We start from the raw sequence: 18,556 nt of genomic DNA, 5'->3' as shown, positions 1-18,556 counted from the left end.
AAGTAATGAGGTTCCAGCAGGCTCCAAGGACTGATAAGGAAGAAAAAAGAAGTGCTCATCTCTCAGTGTAGAAGATGTGAGGGCAGGGTTCTGAGGCACGGTCTAATTTGGTGACTTCAGCTTTTCCACTGAGAAGACTTCCCATAAAGTCTCACCAACAGGAGCATGAAGATGAGTTAAGGGGCCCCATCAAGGCTTCCAGTGTCACACATCAGCAACCTCACAGGAAGAGATGTTTGCTTTCCCACCCTCAGCCATAGGCCCAGAGGGGTCTGATCCATGTAGCAGCTCTAACCCTCTCCAGGTGATTCCCTTACACACTGGGAAGCCAAGTGGTTTGGCCTCAGCCCAGTGGTTTGGGGGAGTTTGCTCAGGGATAGTGTCATGATTTGGAAGGGAATCTCCTCCGCTTCAAGGAGCTGAGGCTGCAGTACTTGAGGAATTCAGGTAAGGCCCATACAGTAACTAGGAGGGCTTTGGCTACTATGGCCTGACCAAAAGAGATAATGTATGTAAAGCACTTCAAAATCTTGACATACTATTATCATGTTTTTTACATTTTTTTTTTTTGGATAGGGTTCAGATAGAAATAGTCTAAGGATAAGGAGTTATTCCTTGTTATTTAGTGACCTCTGGATTACTGTACAGGTGAGTTACATGACTTTTTTTGGTAACTGAATAGAGTACTGGAATGTAAGCTCATTTTCTATAGGATCTATGAAAGTATCGTAGGAAGAACTCAAATAGCATACAGGAAGAGATCAGGGATTAGAAGAGCATCAAGTTAGAGAAGAGAACCCTCCCCATTTTGGAGATGAGGAAACTGAAGCACAGAGAAGTTGACATAACATCTCATCTCATTTCCATGTTTCTTCCTCTAGATCTCTATATTTTGAAAGCTGTTAATTGCATACTTGGTAGATTACAATTATTCCACATAGTGATGTCTATAACTACATGTTATGTCCAGTGGAATTAATACTTTCCCTTTACAGTGGTGGTGGATTCTATATACGTATCCAAAAAGGACAATTACAATTGTGTGAACAACTATTTCCCCCTTTCTTATTCTGTGTTATATATGTCTGTCAGGTAGGATCAAAGGATAAAGAGCTGGAAGGGCCTTGGAGATCATCTAGTACAACTCCTTCAAGTTATAGAGGAGAAAACTAAGGCTCCAAGAGCTGAAGAGACTTGCTCAAGATATCTCAGGTAGTGAGGGGTGCAGATCAGAACTCAGGTTCATCCAAGTACAGCATGCTATGTCCTGTGCATGTTCCCTTTCCTGTCCAGAGGGCTGCAAGGTATAGAACTGTAGGGGAGGCCTGAACTAGGCAATGAGTGGCCTTATTTCCTTCTCAGAAAGCAAGGAAAGAGACAATATAATGTATTTATCCCTCTTTGCTCAGGTCCTGAGATAATCCATAGCTCTGTCTGCCTGTTTTTATCCCCAATCCCTAAACTATCTGTTCCTTTCCCCCTCTGTTTCCTGATCCATCAGTTTCTTTATTTCTTTCCTTTTTTTTTTTTAACCATTTACTCCTGACCTGCCTTCTTCCTATTTCTGTGCCTCTACTTCCCTTTGGACTTCTCTCAGTTCTCCTGGGTTCCCTACTCTAAAACCACAGGAAGAGTCCAGCCATATCCAAGCCACGAGTGCTCACCATCTGTGCCCTCAGATACATCTGCGCCTGGCTGGCTGTCAGTGCCGGAGAGGAAGTATTGCCCAACAGCACAGCCTGCTGGGCAATGCCTGAGGCTGCAGCTGTGTTGACACTCTGGGCACGGTTGATGAGCTGAGCTGTTGTTGGGGAGGCTGCCAGGTTTATCTGGAGAGACATGAAAGCAGAAAATGATAAGTTCAGCAGCTAGCCCATTTACAATTGCATCCCCTTGTAAAGCACTGCTATCTACCTTTGGCTTCCTTAGTGGGCCTAGACTCTTTTGGATCCAACTCTGTGAGAATAAGTATTGAATGTGACCTTCTCTGGTCTTGGGTGCCCATCATTCCTCCTCAATCCCTGATTTGAATTCTCATCTACAGAAAGGGCTCATTCAGTGGATTCAGGACTATTCTGGGAGAAAATAGCCTTGTCATGTGTGAATGGACACAAGCCTTTGGAGGGAGAGGGAAGAACATAGGGAGGACAGAGAGAAGCATGCAAACTTACTTGACTAATGAGGGTAGCAAAGACTCTTCGAGAAAGGCCAGAGAGACCCCGCCACAAGAAGGGGCAGGTGTCTGAGTTCCTCCATAATCTAGCCAATTATGGGAAGTGCATGAAAGAAGGACAGGGATGTACTTCACTCACCTAGGTAAAAGTTCCCCACAGTATGGAATCTGGGAACACATGGGTGTTCAAAGCAGGATGGAAGAAATAAGCCCCATAATTGTGGACCATTCATCTCCACTTGTTCATCATCCTACTTACCGAAGGTGATTGGGCTGGGGACTGTGCAGAGCCATTGTTGCCTGAAGAGGCCCCTTGTCTGTTGGCTACCAGACTTGCCTATAAAACAACAACACTGTCACTGGGGTTCCAGACTTTCCCACAACTCTTTTAGGCTCAAAAACTTCCTATTTCCTCCACCTTCCCTTCTATAGACCCTTTCCTTCTGCCATAACACCAACATTCTCCATCCTCTGTATAGTGAGATCCTGCTTAATTACTCTAGCTACTAGAGGCCCCAAGCTGAGAGGCTATTCTGGGTCACCAGAAATTTGGCTAGAAATGAGGCAAACATGCAGGTGGCCAGGAACCCTTAGAGAGCCTTTCATGGAGAGGGGAGGGGATCTCCCAACTTTGTCTTCATCTCTGTCTCATACACACATTCACCCACGTGCATGTTCAGCCCTCCCGATGCACCTGCTGCACAGCTGCCAGACTCTGGAGCTGGGCGCTGCTGAGGTGCTGCTGCTGGAGTGCTGCTGTCTGCAGCATGAGGTGCTGCTGTTGGGCTGCATACATCTGCTGGAGGTACTGAGCTGCAGTGCTAGGCTGCCGGTGCAGGGCTTGCTGTATCACCTAAGAGAAAACACCAAAATGGCTAAGTTGAAGGAAACAAACCTTGTTCACTCCAATCAGCAGATTCATGGATAGCACCATCAGGCCCACTAGTAAATTAGGCCCAACAATTCATCCCAAATAATCCCATGGTTAGTGGAGCAGAGCACTGTGCTGTAAACTGCACAAGTTCCTCCTACCTTTTCTGTCATTTCTTCTGGTCTAGGATAACACAATCATAGAATTTCAGAGTTGGAAGGGTCTTCAGTGGACAACTGGTTCAACCTAAATCTCGAAAATAATTTTGTTTGCAATATCCCTATGATTATACCACCTTTCCTTTCTTTTTAAAAAAATATGATAGTATTTTGCTTTTTCCCCAGATACATGACAAAAAAAAATTTTAGCATTCATTTTTATAAGATTTTGAGTTCCAAAATTTTCTCCCTCCCCCATTTCTGAAGAAGGTAGACTGTGATTTAGCTTATACATATGCTATCTCATGTAAAACATATTTGCATATTGTAAAATAACAGACCAAAAAGAAAAAAACCAACAAGTCAGAATAAAGTATGTGAAAAAAATATGCTTGAATTTGCATTCACAGTTCATCAGTTCTTTTTCTGATTATGGATAGTACTTTACTTCATGAGCTCTTTGTACTTGCTCATGGATCACTGTGTTGTTGAGAAGAGCTTAGTCAATATAGTTAATCATCACGAAATGTTGCTGATACTGTGTACAATGTCTTCTTGGTTCTGCTCATTTTATCTTGCATCAGTTCATATTAGACTTTGCAGGTTTTTCTGAAATTGATGCCACCTTTTCTTGAAGATCTCCAATGAAGAGGAACCCCCACAAGACAGGTCAAGAGACTCTTGGATAATGCTAATTGTTAGTAAGTGTTCCTCCTTTCCCCCACAGCAAATTTTTTTTTTTTGGCCATTTTCCCCAACGTTCTTAATTCTGCTCTCTGGGAACAGAAAAAAAGGGTGACAGGCCTTTAAATGCTGTAAGACAGCTACCATAACCCTCCTGAATTTTCCCTTCTCCTGGCCAAGGATCCCTAATACCTTGAACTGAATCTCATATAGTTCGAACTCAAGGCATTTCAAGAGCCTGGTTAATTTTTTTTATTATTATTATAATAACTTTTTATTGACAGAACACATGCCAGGGTAATTTTTTACAACATTATCCCTTGCACTCACTTCTGTTCTGATTTTTCCCCTCTCTCCCTCCACCCCCTCCCCTAGATGGCAAGCAGTCTTATATATATTGAATATGTTGCATATATCCTAGATACAATATATGTGTGCAGAACCAAACAGTTCTCCTGTTGCACAGGGAGAATTGGATTCAGAAGGTAAAAATAACCCGGGAAGAAAAACAAAAATGCAAATAGTTTACATTCATTTCCTAGTGTTTTTTTCTTTGGTTTTACTGCTTCTGTCCATCAGTGATCAATTGAAACTGAGTTAGATCTCTTTGTCAAAGAAATCCACTTCCATCAGAATATATCTTCATATAGTATCGTTGTTGACGTATATAATGATCTCCTGGTTCTGCTCATTTCACTCAGCATCAGTTCATGTAATTCTCTCCAAGCCTCTCTGTATTCATCCTGCTGGTCATTTCTTACAGAACAATAATATTCCATAACATTCATGTGAGCCTGGCTAATTTTCATCAGATGCCTGCCAACATTCTTCCTAATTTGTGGTGCCCAGAATTGAACATGGAACTTTAGATGAAATCTCATTAGAGCAGAGCATACTGTCACCTCTTTATTCCTGGTTTTTCTGAATTACTTTACTGGGTTACAATATCACAACATGGACTAATATAGAGTTTACAGCCCCCTAAACAACCTAACCTCTCCTGCCCAAGTTCTTTTTCAGAAAGTGCTGTCTACTAGCCATGGCTTTCACCCTGTGATGCATAAATCTGAAGTTTAGAATATAAGTATAAGACTTCAGATTTCCTCTTCTTCTGACACCAAGTCCAGGAAAATTCCTATTTCACTAAGATGCCTTTTGATTATATTTTCCTTTTTCCACCTGGCCTAACCCAAAGGCTGATACTCTAGACAGACCCAGACAGATACTCCCAGGTACTTTTAACATAGTACTTGGTCTTCACATTGTTTAGAAATAAAACCCAACACAGGAAGACACTCGGGGAACTTGAAAACACTATTTTCTGAATATCTGAAAGGCAAGCAGAGTGCTAAATTGGCTAAGTGATGTATTTGGAGTCAGGAAGATCTGGTGCTTCTACAAGAAGCCCTCTTAAAGCTAGTGCTTCCCCTCTCTTATTTCCTATTTATGATGAGGAAGTGGGACCATACAGGACAGCTGGCCACACCTAGATAGCACTCTTCCACTCATCTCATCATTCTAGTTAGCAGACGTTGCCTCAGAAATTGTCTAGTTCAGCCTTTTTACTCTGAAGATGAGGAATGTTAAGTAAATTGCCAGAGATTACATAGGAAGTGGCACACCTGAATCCAGATCTCCAGAGCTTTCCACAAGTGGAATTGACTGCCTCAGAAGTAAGGGTTAGGCCCTCATTGGAGATCTTAAGGCTGAATGGCCACTGGTCCAGTATGTAATGTGGGAGTTCCTTTATGTCATCAACTACACAGATGACCATGAGGTCTATATATGGGGAAAAAACGAATAAGGCTACCACTACTATTTGGTAGGCACTGTACTAATAAGTTTCTTACAAACATTATCTCATATTATTTCTTACATTTAACCTTAGCTTCTCTCCTAGTCTCCAGTACCCCATCACCAGTTTCTAAATGGATATCCCATAGGCTATTCACACTCTAGAACTCATTACCTTCTCCCCAAAACTTACCTCCTCCTTCTGATCATCTCTGTCTCTACTGAGGGAACCATTCTTCTTCTCGTCCCTCAGGTTAAAAAGTAGGGTATTTTTTGAGGAACTTTTCTTTTGCCTCTTAGAATCTTTAATTTCCTTCAAAATCCATCTCAATCACCAACTACACCCCTGCCCTCCAGCTGCTTAGCACTTCCTTATTAAACTATTTTATATTGGTTCTGTATATACTTATATAGGAATATAATGCCGCATGAGAAAAAGTTAAAAGTCCCTTATATCCCCAAAGCCTAGCACAGTACCTGTATCTAATAGGCACTTAATAAATGCTTGCTAATCAAATTTTTTTTTCCTGGATGAATTAGATTGGATAGTCATTAAAATTCCTTCCAACTCTGAAACTGTGAGACTCTACATCCATGTGTCTATCCCCTAGACATGAAGTATACAATCCATGCAAAAGCAACTAAGAGGGAACTAGACAGGAAATGGCATGTAGGCTAGTTTGACTGGAATGTAGAGAGCAAAGAAAGAAAAAGATGATGTGAAGTAAATAAACAGAAGCACAAATAGGGCAGGAACCAAGAGCAAGAATGAAGCAATGGTGGAGAATAAAGGTCAGTAGGGTACCTGTCCTATTTTTGGAAATAGGCAGCAGGCCTAAGACTCACCTGAATGCAGCTTAGGGGCCACAGACCATCCCTTTAGGTACTAATACTTTCAGAAAACTCCCTGTTTTTTACTCTTGATGATGCTCTCCAGGGGCCTGCTGTGGCTTCCCAGAAAACAAGGCCTCCTGGGCTGTACAGTAGGAATGCTGGGCCTCTCCGGACTGAGTGCAGCTCTGCTTCCTACAGCTCAGCCTCTTCACAGCTTAAGTTTTGCAGGGATGCTGGGGCTGGCCCCTTGCTTGCCTGTCTCCTTTCCTTTTCTCTTTCTTTCTTTCCTTCCTTTCTCCCTTTCTCTCTAGCTTAAACTCTCCTCCCTACCTTCTCCCACCCCCCACAATCCGTTCCCTTTCCTCAGAATAGTCCTCCCTTTCCATTGGGATTGGCTAAGGAAAGGCCTCTGGACAGTGACAAAGAGCTGCCCTCTGACCTCACCCCACACGGCCTTTTCTCTGAGAAAAAAAAGCAAAGCTCTGTGTTCTCTTCCTCCGCCCCCAAGGCCCCAGAACCCGTGCCCCTCCTCCTTGCTCTTCTGTCACTCACCTGCAGCTCTTCCCTGGCAAATACTGCCCCAAGCTGGGCCTTGGTCTGAGTGAGCCTCCTGACCTCTTAGTCAAATCCTCAGGCTGAATTGCAGCTCTAGGCACTTCTTCCCCCTTCCCTTATCCCCACTACCCCTTCCCTTACCTTCCCTACCCCTTCCCTTATCCCCCCTCCCCATCAGCTAGATCTTTTTCTAGCCTTCTAGTGTGGTTTCTGTGATTGAAAAACTTTGAAGAAATTCCAGCCTCAGAGCTTGGATTCTCATGAGTCACAACTGGGCACACAAACTCAGGCTGGACCTAGTTTCCTACTGGGCTCTGCTCTTCCATGTCTTCTCTAAAGCCTGCCTTTTCTTTTGCTGTTTCCTCTCTCTCCTTTCTCCTCAGGACTCTGTTTTCCACTGAGGTTGCTTTCCTGAATGCTTTTCCCAGGACTCTTATTCTTATGCCCTTCTCTGCCTCAGCTGCTCTTTTGTCTTTCTGGTTTTCTCTAAGCATCTAGGGAAAAGGGATAGCTAGAAAACTCTTTCTCGAGGAATTGTTTCAGAGTAAAAGTAAAAGGAATCAGATATGGCCTAAACATGGTCACCCAATTTGGCAAGAGATGTAACCCCCAAATCAACAAACTATAATAGTTTCAATTTCTTCATCTGAAAATTGTCTGTTCATATCCTTTGACCATTTATCAATTGGAGAATGGCTTGCAAATCATGGCTTATTGACTTGATTTGGACTTGACCAATAGTTTAAAATGCTGAACAGAAGTCAGAAAGTTTGAGAACTGGAGAGGAGCCAGTAGATTAAGCAATAAAGAGATAAATACACACAAATGAGTATTTATTGACTTTAAAGAGATTAGTTTCAATTGAATACCTGGGATGGACACCTTATTTCAAGGTTTTCAAAGCAAATGAGACATGAGTAAACTGAGTCAATAAATGTAGTTAATTTTTTCCCTAAAAGTTTGGCTATCAAAGGAAGAATATACAGTCTAGAAAATTATAATTTAAAGGGATTATAGAGTCAAGCCAAAGGTTTTTTTTAAAGTGGATATGAGAATGTTGATAGGCAGCAGAGACAGAACCAATCGACCAGAAGAGGCTGAAAATGAGGAATACAGGAAGGATAACTTCGGGAATAATTTTCCAGAAGAGATGAAACAGTATGGGACAAAGGTCAAAAGTAGAGGATTTAATGAGATCAACGAAATCATTTCCAATGGAGCAGTAATGAACTGAACCAGCTACGCCCAGCAAAAGAACTCTGGGAGATGACTAAAAACCATTACATTGAATTCCCAATCCCTATATTTTTGCCCACCTGCATTTGATTTCCTTCACAAGCTAATTGTACAATATTTCAAGAGTCTGATTCTTTTTGTACAGCAAAATAACGGTTTGGTCATGTATACTTATTGTGTATCTAATTTATATTTTAATATATTTAACATCTACTGGTCATCCTGCCATCTGGGGGAGGGGGTGGGGGGAAAGAGGGGAAAAATTGGAACATGAGGATTGGCAATTGTCAATGCTGTAAAGTTACCCATACATATAACCTGTAAATAAAAGGCTATTAAATAAATTTAAAAAAAAGAAATGAAAAAAAAATTAAAAGTAGAGGCTTTGACCAATACATCCTTCAAGATGAAACAAAGGAGAACAGAATGCGGGATGATGATGAAGTGATCTGAGCTATGGAGGAGAGAGAGCTCCTAATGGTAGCCTCATTTTTTAAATAAAAATATGAAGAGAGGTCCTTTACTGAGAAAAATTGGGAAAATTGTGGCATAGGTGTTTTAGGAAGAGAAGTTTTAGAACAGCTATTGTGAAGACAATGATTATTAACCAGAGAATAGTGAAAAGTTTGATGTAAAACCGGGAGGGCACAGTTGAGAGTGCCCTCATAATACATAAATTTCTAGTGGATTCGGCACAGTTAGGTGACTTTATTCAGTGACATTGGAACAGAGCAGATAGGGAGAAAGGCAGGGCTAGGGTTTGAAATTAATAGTGAAAGGAAAAAGGAAGAAGGGGTACATGAACAGGGTGAAGTTAAACTAATTCAATAAAGGGTTAATGCTGTGAAGTCTGAGAGTCTACAATTATGGTAGCCTAATTATTACTCTTGAGCATCAAAATCCTATTGGGTAACACTGAGTTAAGGCAGTGTCTGGTCAGTATAAGAAGTCCCTAAGCCACAGCATCAAATTTCCTTTCTCTTAATGTTTGCATCTATTCTCCTCTTAAATGCCATCAGAGAATCTCCACAGACTGATAATTTGTATAGCTTTTAAGAAAGAATTTTTCTAAGTTTCTTGACTTGGGACCTTAAGGCTTAGCCCTGGGGTCCAAGATGTACCAAGCAATTTAAGGTTACCTGTACAGTCTGCCGGTCGGGGATACCACTATACACAGAAATCTGAGGTCCAGCTCCAGTAGAACGGTTACCACCATTGCTGTTGTTGCTGCTGCTGCTGTTACTACTGACCCCACTGGTACTGCTTGCAACGTTGGCACTGATAGATGTAGGGGGGGCTGGCAGCTCATTCTCCATGGCCTATAGAGTGACACAATCAGGGTGCTCAGGAGACAGATGGGCAAGTAAGAGCTGCAAAGAAAGAGAGAAGTGAAGCTAGAAACATGAACTCAATTAATTTCCATTAAAAAATTATTAACTACCAATTACATGCAGGGCATTATAGTATGTATTAAAAATAGCCCCTCTCCTCAGAAGGCTTCCATTCTACTTGGGAGGCAATATGGTGAGTGGGTAAGGAAACTCCCGTGAGAACTCAGGATTGGAAGATTTGCATTGGAAAGATTTCAGAATACAGGGTCTCTAATTAGAAGTTAGTCTCTTGAAGATTGCTGTGGGCCCTATAATCGTAGGACAAGACTACTCATGTATTTAAGATAATTTTACAATGGGAAAAGGACAAAACATAGTTTAAAAAAAAACAGTGGGTAGATCACAGAGTACCCTGACCAGAAATGCACTGTGGAATAACAAATAATAGGAACATAAAATGTTACTTTTAACTCACAGGGCTGTTGTGAAGATTAAATGAGATAATATTTGTAAAAGTGCTTAGCACAGTGCCTGGCATATTCCTATTCTCATCAACACTGCATGGGAATGATGGGGACTGCCCAGATCTCACACAAGGATGGTTCTGAGATCTCTCTTTATTTTTTTTCTCACTGCCCAACTTTCCTTACTGTCTTTCCCCCTTTATTTCAGGCTCCCAGTATGCCCCTATAGATACAAAATAGATTAAGTGAGAGACTGAAATATGGGTGAACTATTAGTAGGTTAATCTAAGCACAGGCATGAAAACATGGACATGATGCAGTGTCAATAGTAGCTATTTATAATGATATAGTATTTTGTTGTACAAGCCTGAACTGTGATCCAAACAACATCTCCATGAAGGAAATACAGTTAGTATTCTTCCTACTTTACAGATGTGGAAAACTTCATCTTGTTCTGACTTTGAGTCCTGTTCTTTTTGTGTCACCCTATGCCTTCCTTCAGACAAAGAAGCAAGCATTGGATTTGGGCTCAGAGAACCTGACTGCTCATATGACCACTGTTGCTACTTGAGGTTCTGGATTACCATTTGACCTCACTGGGCCTCCACTTTCCTCATTTGGACAGCTGATTTTTTTTTTTTAAAGAATACTCCTCTTTCAATCTAAACTAATCTAAAAAGTATCTATTAAATCATATAGGGCAGCTAGGTGAAACAGTGAATAGAGCAGCAAGCCTGGAGTCAGGAATACCTGAGTTCAAATGCAGTCTCAGGCACTTAATAGTCATATGACCCTGAGCAAGTCAATGAACCTTGTTTACCTTAGTTTCCTCATCTGTTAAATGAGCTGGTGAAGGAAATGGCAAACCACTCCAGCACTTTTGCCAAAAACAAACAAAATAAAACAAAACTCCAGAGTCACAAAGAATTGGACAATACTGAAAATAATTAATCACCACCAACAAATCATAATGTTTCATCAGGCACTATATTAGGAGTTGAGGACACAAAGACAAAATGAAAAAGAATTTCTGCTGTCCAAAAGTTTAAATTATATTAAAACTTTAATACCTACCTAGGTCCTTCTAGCCTCTATTAATTTTCTTTAAATGAGTGTCTATAATTTTAGGGAACAGTTGAACAAACAGTGGTATGCTAATATAATGGAATATTTTTGCATTCTAAGGAATGAAAAATACAAGAATGTCAGAGAAACATAGAAATTTGTATATGAAATGATGCAGAGGAAAAAAGCAAACCCAAGAAAATAATATACACATGACTTGAAACATGTAAATGATAACAGCACAAAAGATAGATGAACTCTTAATTGAACAATCTCAGTAGTAGAAAAATGGTAGTGGTAGTAAGATTGGGGAAGAGTAGAAAGGTGAGATTTCAAACATGCTATCAGACATGGTGCTGTGTCCTTTGATTTGTTTAATGATTTGTTATTGCTCTTGTTATTGTTGTTATTAGTAAGTGTTTGGAACAGAGATAGCATTCAAGAAAAATGACTATGTTATAAAAACATTAGGTAATCATATCTGAAAATAAAGTCCTTGTAAGTATGTACAGCATGTTCTTCCTGATGCAGACACTCTTCCGATGAATTTCAGGGCATACCCAGGACTGTCTCCTAACAGCTTCCTGTGTGGCAAAAAATAATCTTTTGATTGGCTACTGAACTGGAACAAGATGTGCCTATAAAAGTAATTAACCCATCAAATCATTCTGTATTTCCAGGTTATATTTCAATTATAAGAATGGAATGCTACAAGCCTCAACTTGTGACTTTGGAGTTACATGGCATCTATGACAATCCTACTCCTGTTGGATCTATTTCTTCTTGCTTTTAGATGAAGGCATATTGAAGACTAAATGAAGTTCAAAAGGTTGGAGGACCAGAGGTCCACTGACAGTTGAACCCAAATGCAGCCCCAAGCAACAATCTCCAGGATTCTGCCCAGAAGTGGACAAAGATGGCAGCAAGACATCATATCCTTCAAAGAGGAGACTGATTTATCCATCTCTAAAGAGAATGAGGTAGTATTGGGATGTATGTGCCCCTACTTCAGGGGATATGTTTGTATTTCTGTTCTTGATATGAGAATTGAGGACCTTAGCTGAGAAATAAAGATTTCACGTGAGGAAGGCTTGAGAAGAGAAGAAAAGATGTGCAACAGGTGCTGTGGACAATAAAGAATCAATTTGGAATGAATAAAAAGATTGTCTATGCAATGAGGGCACAGTTGATATTATAAATTTATATCACCTATGAATAACTTCCTCCAGCACTCTTCAGTAACATGAAGTGGATTGTAGGAGTAATCCAAGTTTGGAGTTCAGTAAAGTATGAGTAGTGATAAGGAAGAAAGGGATTCAAGAACAAGAGATACTGTAAAATTGAACTGATTCCCTGAGTAACTATTGGGAAGAGAAGATTTGGCCAGTTCAGAGGTGATGATTTGGCAAATTACTAATGGGTGTAGGGACTGAGAATTGCAGTGAGTATGAAGAATAAGTATAGAAGGAGTATATGAAAGGGATGGAATGACAGCTGATTCTTGGCTAAAAGAATTTCAGAGATCTTGCTTATGGAAGTGGAATATTTGTGGGTGATGACAAGAGCAAAAGAATGACTATATGTGTAATTAAGGTGGAATTAGGCTAAATCATGGGAGGTAAATAGGAACTTTGAGGAAACATCCATCTGTCTATCTATCTATTTATCTACATTTTGAGGTTTCTTTCATATTAGGGTAAAAAGTTAGAGAGAAAAATTATGAGCCAGGTACTTTACAAACTCTGATAAAAGAAGAAGATAATAATGGTAGTAGCTCCGGATTAGGTGGTCTTATTTGGACAGAGTAAATCTCAAAGGAAAAGTTGCTGAGTAAAGGCAGGAAAGGGCAAATCTGACAGTAGTGATATAAAGAAAGGAGAATTAACTCCACTCTTAGGACTAGTGAATTGAGAGGGGGTCTAAGAGAGGGTAGCATGAAAGAAGTTACAATCAAGACTACAAAGAAATGCCAAGGATGCAGTGTCATTCTGGGGTAGCTGGGTCTCACTGTGAGCCAGAAGATGGAAGCATGAGAAGAATGGGTCTTAAAATGAGGATGTTTACTATAAAGCAGGAAATCCAGAGGACCCAGTGGACTATATGGTGCAAGGAAAGGTGATGAGGGGATTGAAGTGGAGAATGAAGAAGAAGGTAGTAGGTTTATAGAAAAGAATCTTATTCCTGAAGAAGTAAGCTAGTAGTTATGGAACACTAAAGTTGGCAAAATGCTTTACAGTAATTATCTCATTTGAACCTCACAAAAAAGTCCTGTAAGGCATGTGCTATTATTATCCCCCTTTATAGATAAAGAAACTAAGATTTAGAAAAGTTATGTGGGTCACATAGCTGCAAAGTATCTGGGGCAGGATTTGAACCCAGGTTTTCCCAGTTTCTAGTCTGGTACCACAAAACAGTACCTCTTCACTTTTGAGTCCCAAAGTATGACTACATTGTTTCCTATTCGATGTCACCATCTGCTCAGTGTTCCAGGCACCAAGCACCTTTTGGTCCAGCCATCCAGTGTGTAACCCTCCTTCTCCCTATGTCACCTACACTTCTAACAAGAACTCCGCTTATCTCTGTAAGAGTCATTAATTAAAATGTTTAATAGCCTCAGGCTGAGCACATACCTGATCTTCCTAGTTCTTCCTTCAAGACTGCATCACCTTTGTTGTTTACATATTTCCTGGGTAACAAGAATCACAGAATCCTAGAATTTGACAGTTGGAATAAAACTCAGCAACCATTTAGTCTGACTCACTTACCTGCTATAACACACCCAACAAGCCATCTAGTCTCTAATTGAAGATCTCCATGGAAAGGGAACTCACTACCTGTCAAGGAAGGCTACTCTGCATTTGAACAGTTGTCACTGTTAGAAGGTTTTCCCTATATCAAACCTACACTGGCCTCTTTGAAACTTCTACTCACTGCTCCTGATTCTGATCCCTGGGTCAAAGACAGTAAGTGTAACTCCATGAGACAATCCCTCCAAAAATAAAAATACAGCTATTATTCATGTCCTCCCCGAGACTTCTTTTCCTTAAACTGATCCTCATGTCATAAATTTAAATCCCTTCCCCATCCTATCTGCTTTCCCTGGGACACTCTCCAGCTTATCAATGTCTTCTTAAACTATGATGGTCAGCTCTGAACATAATCTTAGAGATGAGGGTCCAAGTACAGTGGGGTTATCACTTCTCTGCTCTTGGAATGGAAGCTAAGCCCTGACTAACTGGCCCAGGACAACATTAAAATTTTTGTCTTTCTTATCCCACTGCTGATTCCTACTGAGATAATAAGCCACTAAAAGCCCCTAAGACCCATTTTAGAACAACTGCTATCCCACCATGCCTCTCCAATCTCAAAAATGTGAAGTTAGTTGATGATTTTGTATCCAGGTTCATAATTTGTTTGTCCCTTTTGAATTTCATTTTACCAAATTCAGCCCAATGCTCATTCAAGCAATTCTGAATCCATCTGATTGTATAATCATCAAATTGATATTTCTCCCTTTTGTCCACAAGAAAAGCAGGATCTACTTTATCAAAAGTTTTCCTAAAATCTAGGTAAACTATATTCCCCAAAAAATGAATTTATTAATCCCATGCAAAAAGGAAATTGGATTAGTCTGACTTGTTCATGAAGACACTGCTTCACTTTCTGGCTATTCTCGATCCCTTTAATGATCTTTTCTAGAATTTTTCCAGAAACTGAAGTCACCGTCATTGGTTTGTAAGTTGGTCATCTTTGCTTTTCCCCTTTTTTTGAAAACTGGGGCATTTACCTTTCTCCAATTATGGGGCATGCCTATTGCATTTTCCATGATCTTTCAACTATCACAGAATGGCTCAGAACTCATATCTGCCAATTCTTTCAGGACCCATGATAAGTCCATTTGGGCTAGGGGATTTGAATTCATCAAGAGTAGCTCAGTGCCCTGTTACTATTTCTTTCCTTATCTTGGCAATACATATCCTGTGAATCGTTTTTATCTGTCACCTTCAGTGTAAAAATTCATTGTTCTTTGTAGAGATTATAGAAACAAAATATGAACTGAGCAGTGTTGCCTTGTTTTTTGTCAGTTATTATTTTCCCATTCACCCCAAGCAAAGGTCTCATCCCTTCTGATTTTTTTAAACTAATATAGTTAAAAAGCCTATTTTGTAATCCTTAGCTTCCCTTAATAGCTTCGGCTCATTATTATTTTTAGAAGTGTTCATTTTATTTTTTTCCAAGAAAAAACTGATATGTCTACTATGTATGTGTCTAGCACTATGCTAAACAAGGGTGAATAAAGAAAAAAGACATTTTTTTAGAAGAATATGCCATACCTAGTCTAATTTCAATCTTCTGTACATTTCATTTAAAAATATTTGTTGGAAGAGTTTCCTGTTCATCCACATTGGTCTTTTCATACATTCTTATTTTTCCTCTTCATTGGACTTGTTTCCCTTTGTCTTTTCCAAAGTCTGGGGCACATGCCAGACTACAGTATACTCAAATCTTTTCTTCACTATCAACAAATTCTGTGATGTAGTGATCACTCCACTTCTACTCCCAAGATTCCCATTATTTCTACCCCAGCAGCAGTTCTTCCTTGTTAATGAAACTCAGATCCAGAAAAGAATTTCCCCTTAATTTTTTCACCATTTGAAGGATGAAATTATCACTAAGTCAAGAAGCCATTTGTTTATTTGTTTTTGCTGGAGAGGGAGAGAGAGAGAGAAAGAGAGGGAGGGAGGGAGGAAGGGAGGGAAAGAGGGAGGGAGAAAGGAAGAGAGAGAGGAAGAGAGAAGGAGAGGGAGAGGTCTGAATAACAAATTCCCCATCACTATTATGTCATGCCTCTGTAGCAATCTCTGATGCTTCCTAAACTCATCCATTTCTTGTTTCTCTGCAGCGTGGTCTGGACCACTCATAACACTTCCTGCAAGCAAATCATTACTGGTAATATGTTGCAGTTATTTAAACCCACCATGTAGTCCACTGCTATTTGTGCCATTTACAATTTTGATTCTTCAGATTGCTGTATTCCATGATTCACAGTGATCATCACTAGGTAAATACTGAAATATGCTCCTGTCAGGAAATAAGCTTAAGATCAATGAAAATGCAGCACAAATAAGAATGAATTGGAATGAAATAGGAATAACAAATATGACAAATACAGAGAAGAATACCGATTTCATTTATTTAAGAATTTGTGATATATAATAAAATAAGACCCCAAACTCCTGCTCTTCCCTGATAGGAACTGGACATGCCTGTCCCCATTGAATAATTCTGTAAATCAATTAGCAGTTCAGGAGACAGCATCACTATCTTCAAATATATGAAGAGTAGTTAGGTAAAAGAGGATTTAGACAATTTAATTAGCCTCTAAGAATTAATTAAAACCAATGGACAAATATTACAGAGAACTAGATTTTAGCTATGTTAAATATGTTAAATTTTAATGTTAAAGTTATCTGAAAATAGAGTAGATTGCCTTGATTACAGTGAACTCTCCTTAACTAAATTTCCTAACAGGACTATTGCTTGTATGTTTCAGATCAAAGCTGGACTTTTCTGAGATCTCACCTAATTTGAAGAATAAAATTTTATTCTAGTGTGGAAGGGGCGAGAAAATCATAGAATCTTGATAAATCCTTAGATTATTTAGGGTCCTGTGCTAGTCCTGCTTGTACAAAGAAATATAAGATATGATCCTCATTTTCAATCAGCTTATAGTCATTACCGTAGATAGAACACGAAAGGTTCCCCTTGTCCTTTCTGCAGCTTTTATGTATTGTTGACCACCAGATTCTACTGGATACCCTTTGATTCTAAGATAATATACTTTCTTAATTCTTCCTCTGCCTTCATTTTTACCTCAATTGATAATTTTCATTCATTTCATTCATTTTTGTACATAGGATGCAAAAAGGCATAAATAAAAATTATTTATTTGGAGAAAAAAGAAAAGAGACAAAAAACAAATAACCAAACTACTGTCTGTTATTGATGTTACCTTCAGAATGGTAAAAGAAAGTAAGTTTCTCTAATAACCTTATGATGTTACCTACCATGGAGACCTTTGGAAAGAATATGGGCAACAGTTTCACAGGACAAACAGGCTTGAATAGGATTGCAATCTGTTTTATTGTAAGTGACTCTACAGAGTGATGAGAGATCTATTGGAGTATTTGAATATTGTGTACTTATGCTCTCTCCCTTTCTTAGCCCCCTTATAACAAAGAAAGATTCAAGCAAGATAAGAGAAAAATACACTGTGTCCAATAGGATCTTACAACCTGACAACATTCCACACTCAATATCTCCTAGGCCTTCTTCCTTCTCAATTCTTTAGTTCCTCCCCCATGGTGACCAAATTGCAACTTCTGATCCATAAAACCACGAACTAATTAAAACACTTATCAAGCAACTAGTATGCATCATAAATTCACTGGGGAAGACAAAAATATAAATAAGGAATAGTTCTTATGTAACCTCAAGGAATCAGCAATCCTGTAACAGTGAGTAGACATGTTTGCAGATAAAGAGTTATATACATAAGATAAAGGGTAGAATGGAAAGAAGAATGGCATTTTGGAATCCAAAAACCTAGGGCTAGGTCTGGCTTCTATTATTTATGGGTTGTATGACCTAGGCAAGTTATTTCCTCCAAATGCATAACTCAGTTTCTTCAAAAATCTTTAAAATGAGGGGACTAAACTAGACTACTTTTAAGGTCCTTCCCAGTTCTAACATTCTGTGATTCTGTGCTTCTCAGGGATTGATTATGGAAAGTAGGGGAGAATGCAAGCCTTAAGAGCATGGACTTTTTAGATAGACAATGGGAGATACTGAAGAAATAAAGAAGTGATGTCACAGGATACAAGATGTGACACAAGAAATGGAAGTCAGGTATGTTGGGATCTATTCTGTTCAGTTTCTCAAGCCACTATGTGTACAAGTTCTTATTCTTCTATATCCCTATCAATAAATACTCCCTTCCTCAGAGGGATACTTTAAATGGCATGATGACTGTAACAGACTTATTTGGTGATCTTATTACAGGTCTCTGTTGCCCAAAGGGCCTAGGATCTGAGCCTGGAGAAATGCTGATGAGGCTTCTGCCCTTCCACTATCCGCTCCCTGCTGCCCCTCTCCCCTCCCCCTAGGTGCCACCAAGTCTAGGAAACACTAAGCTTCTGTCTCTAGGGTCAGGGAAATCCATTTGCTGTGGACTGCAGCTGTGACCGATATTCTGGTACAGCAGAAGAGAAAGGCACTGCAATAGAGCCTTGAGAACTCTGTCTGAAGTCTCTTGGGGGCATTTATGAGGGACTCAGGCAGGGGTCGACAGGAAATAAGAGGCCTGGTCAACTCCATAAAAGCTGATGTGA

General features: G+C 39.7%; 1 protein-coding gene and 1 long non-coding RNA gene across 7 annotated transcripts in view; one reads left to right on the top strand and one right to left on the bottom strand.

Moving 5' to 3' along the window:
• The window catches only part of PHC2 (polyhomeotic homolog 2), a 145,834-nt gene that overhangs the window by 63,432 nt on the left and 63,846 nt on the right, over positions 1–18,556 (bottom strand). For 2 of the 5 annotated variants that reach the window (XM_031962368.1, XM_031962372.1), the window contains exons 1-5: positions 13,796–13,882; positions 9,445–9,675; positions 2,868–3,026; positions 2,433–2,510; positions 1,665–1,829 (exon numbers count right to left, since the gene is read on the bottom strand). In XM_031962368.1, the coding sequence (XP_031818228.1) occupies positions 1,665–1,829; positions 2,433–2,510; positions 2,868–3,026; positions 9,445–9,621 (579 nt within the window). In that variant the 5' untranslated portion in view covers positions 9,622–9,675; positions 13,796–13,882. Of the gene's footprint in view, positions 1–1,664; positions 1,830–2,432; positions 2,511–2,867; positions 3,027–9,444; positions 9,676–11,675; positions 11,767–13,795; positions 13,883–18,556 lie in introns of those variants that run through there. The other 3 variants (XM_031962370.1, XM_031962369.1, XM_031962371.1) reach the window with 2 other exon arrangements.
• LOC116422800 lies at positions 13,884–18,189 on the top strand. Of its 2 annotated transcripts, XR_004233338.1 has the most exons (4): positions 13,887–14,128; positions 16,069–16,227; positions 16,720–17,198; positions 17,941–18,189. It is a non-coding gene; the product is annotated as an uncharacterized LOC116422800 (long non-coding RNA). The 2 variants fall into 2 exon arrangements; XR_004233337.1 differs by having other exon boundaries at positions 13,884–14,128; positions 16,069–17,198.

This window comes from Sarcophilus harrisii, chromosome 3 (genome assembly GCF_902635505.1).
Source record: "Sarcophilus harrisii chromosome 3, mSarHar1.11, whole genome shotgun sequence".
In the NCBI taxonomy this organism is placed as follows: Eukaryota; Metazoa; Chordata; class Mammalia; order Dasyuromorphia; family Dasyuridae; genus Sarcophilus; species Sarcophilus harrisii.
This window is presented reverse-complemented; position numbering and strand designations above follow the sequence as displayed.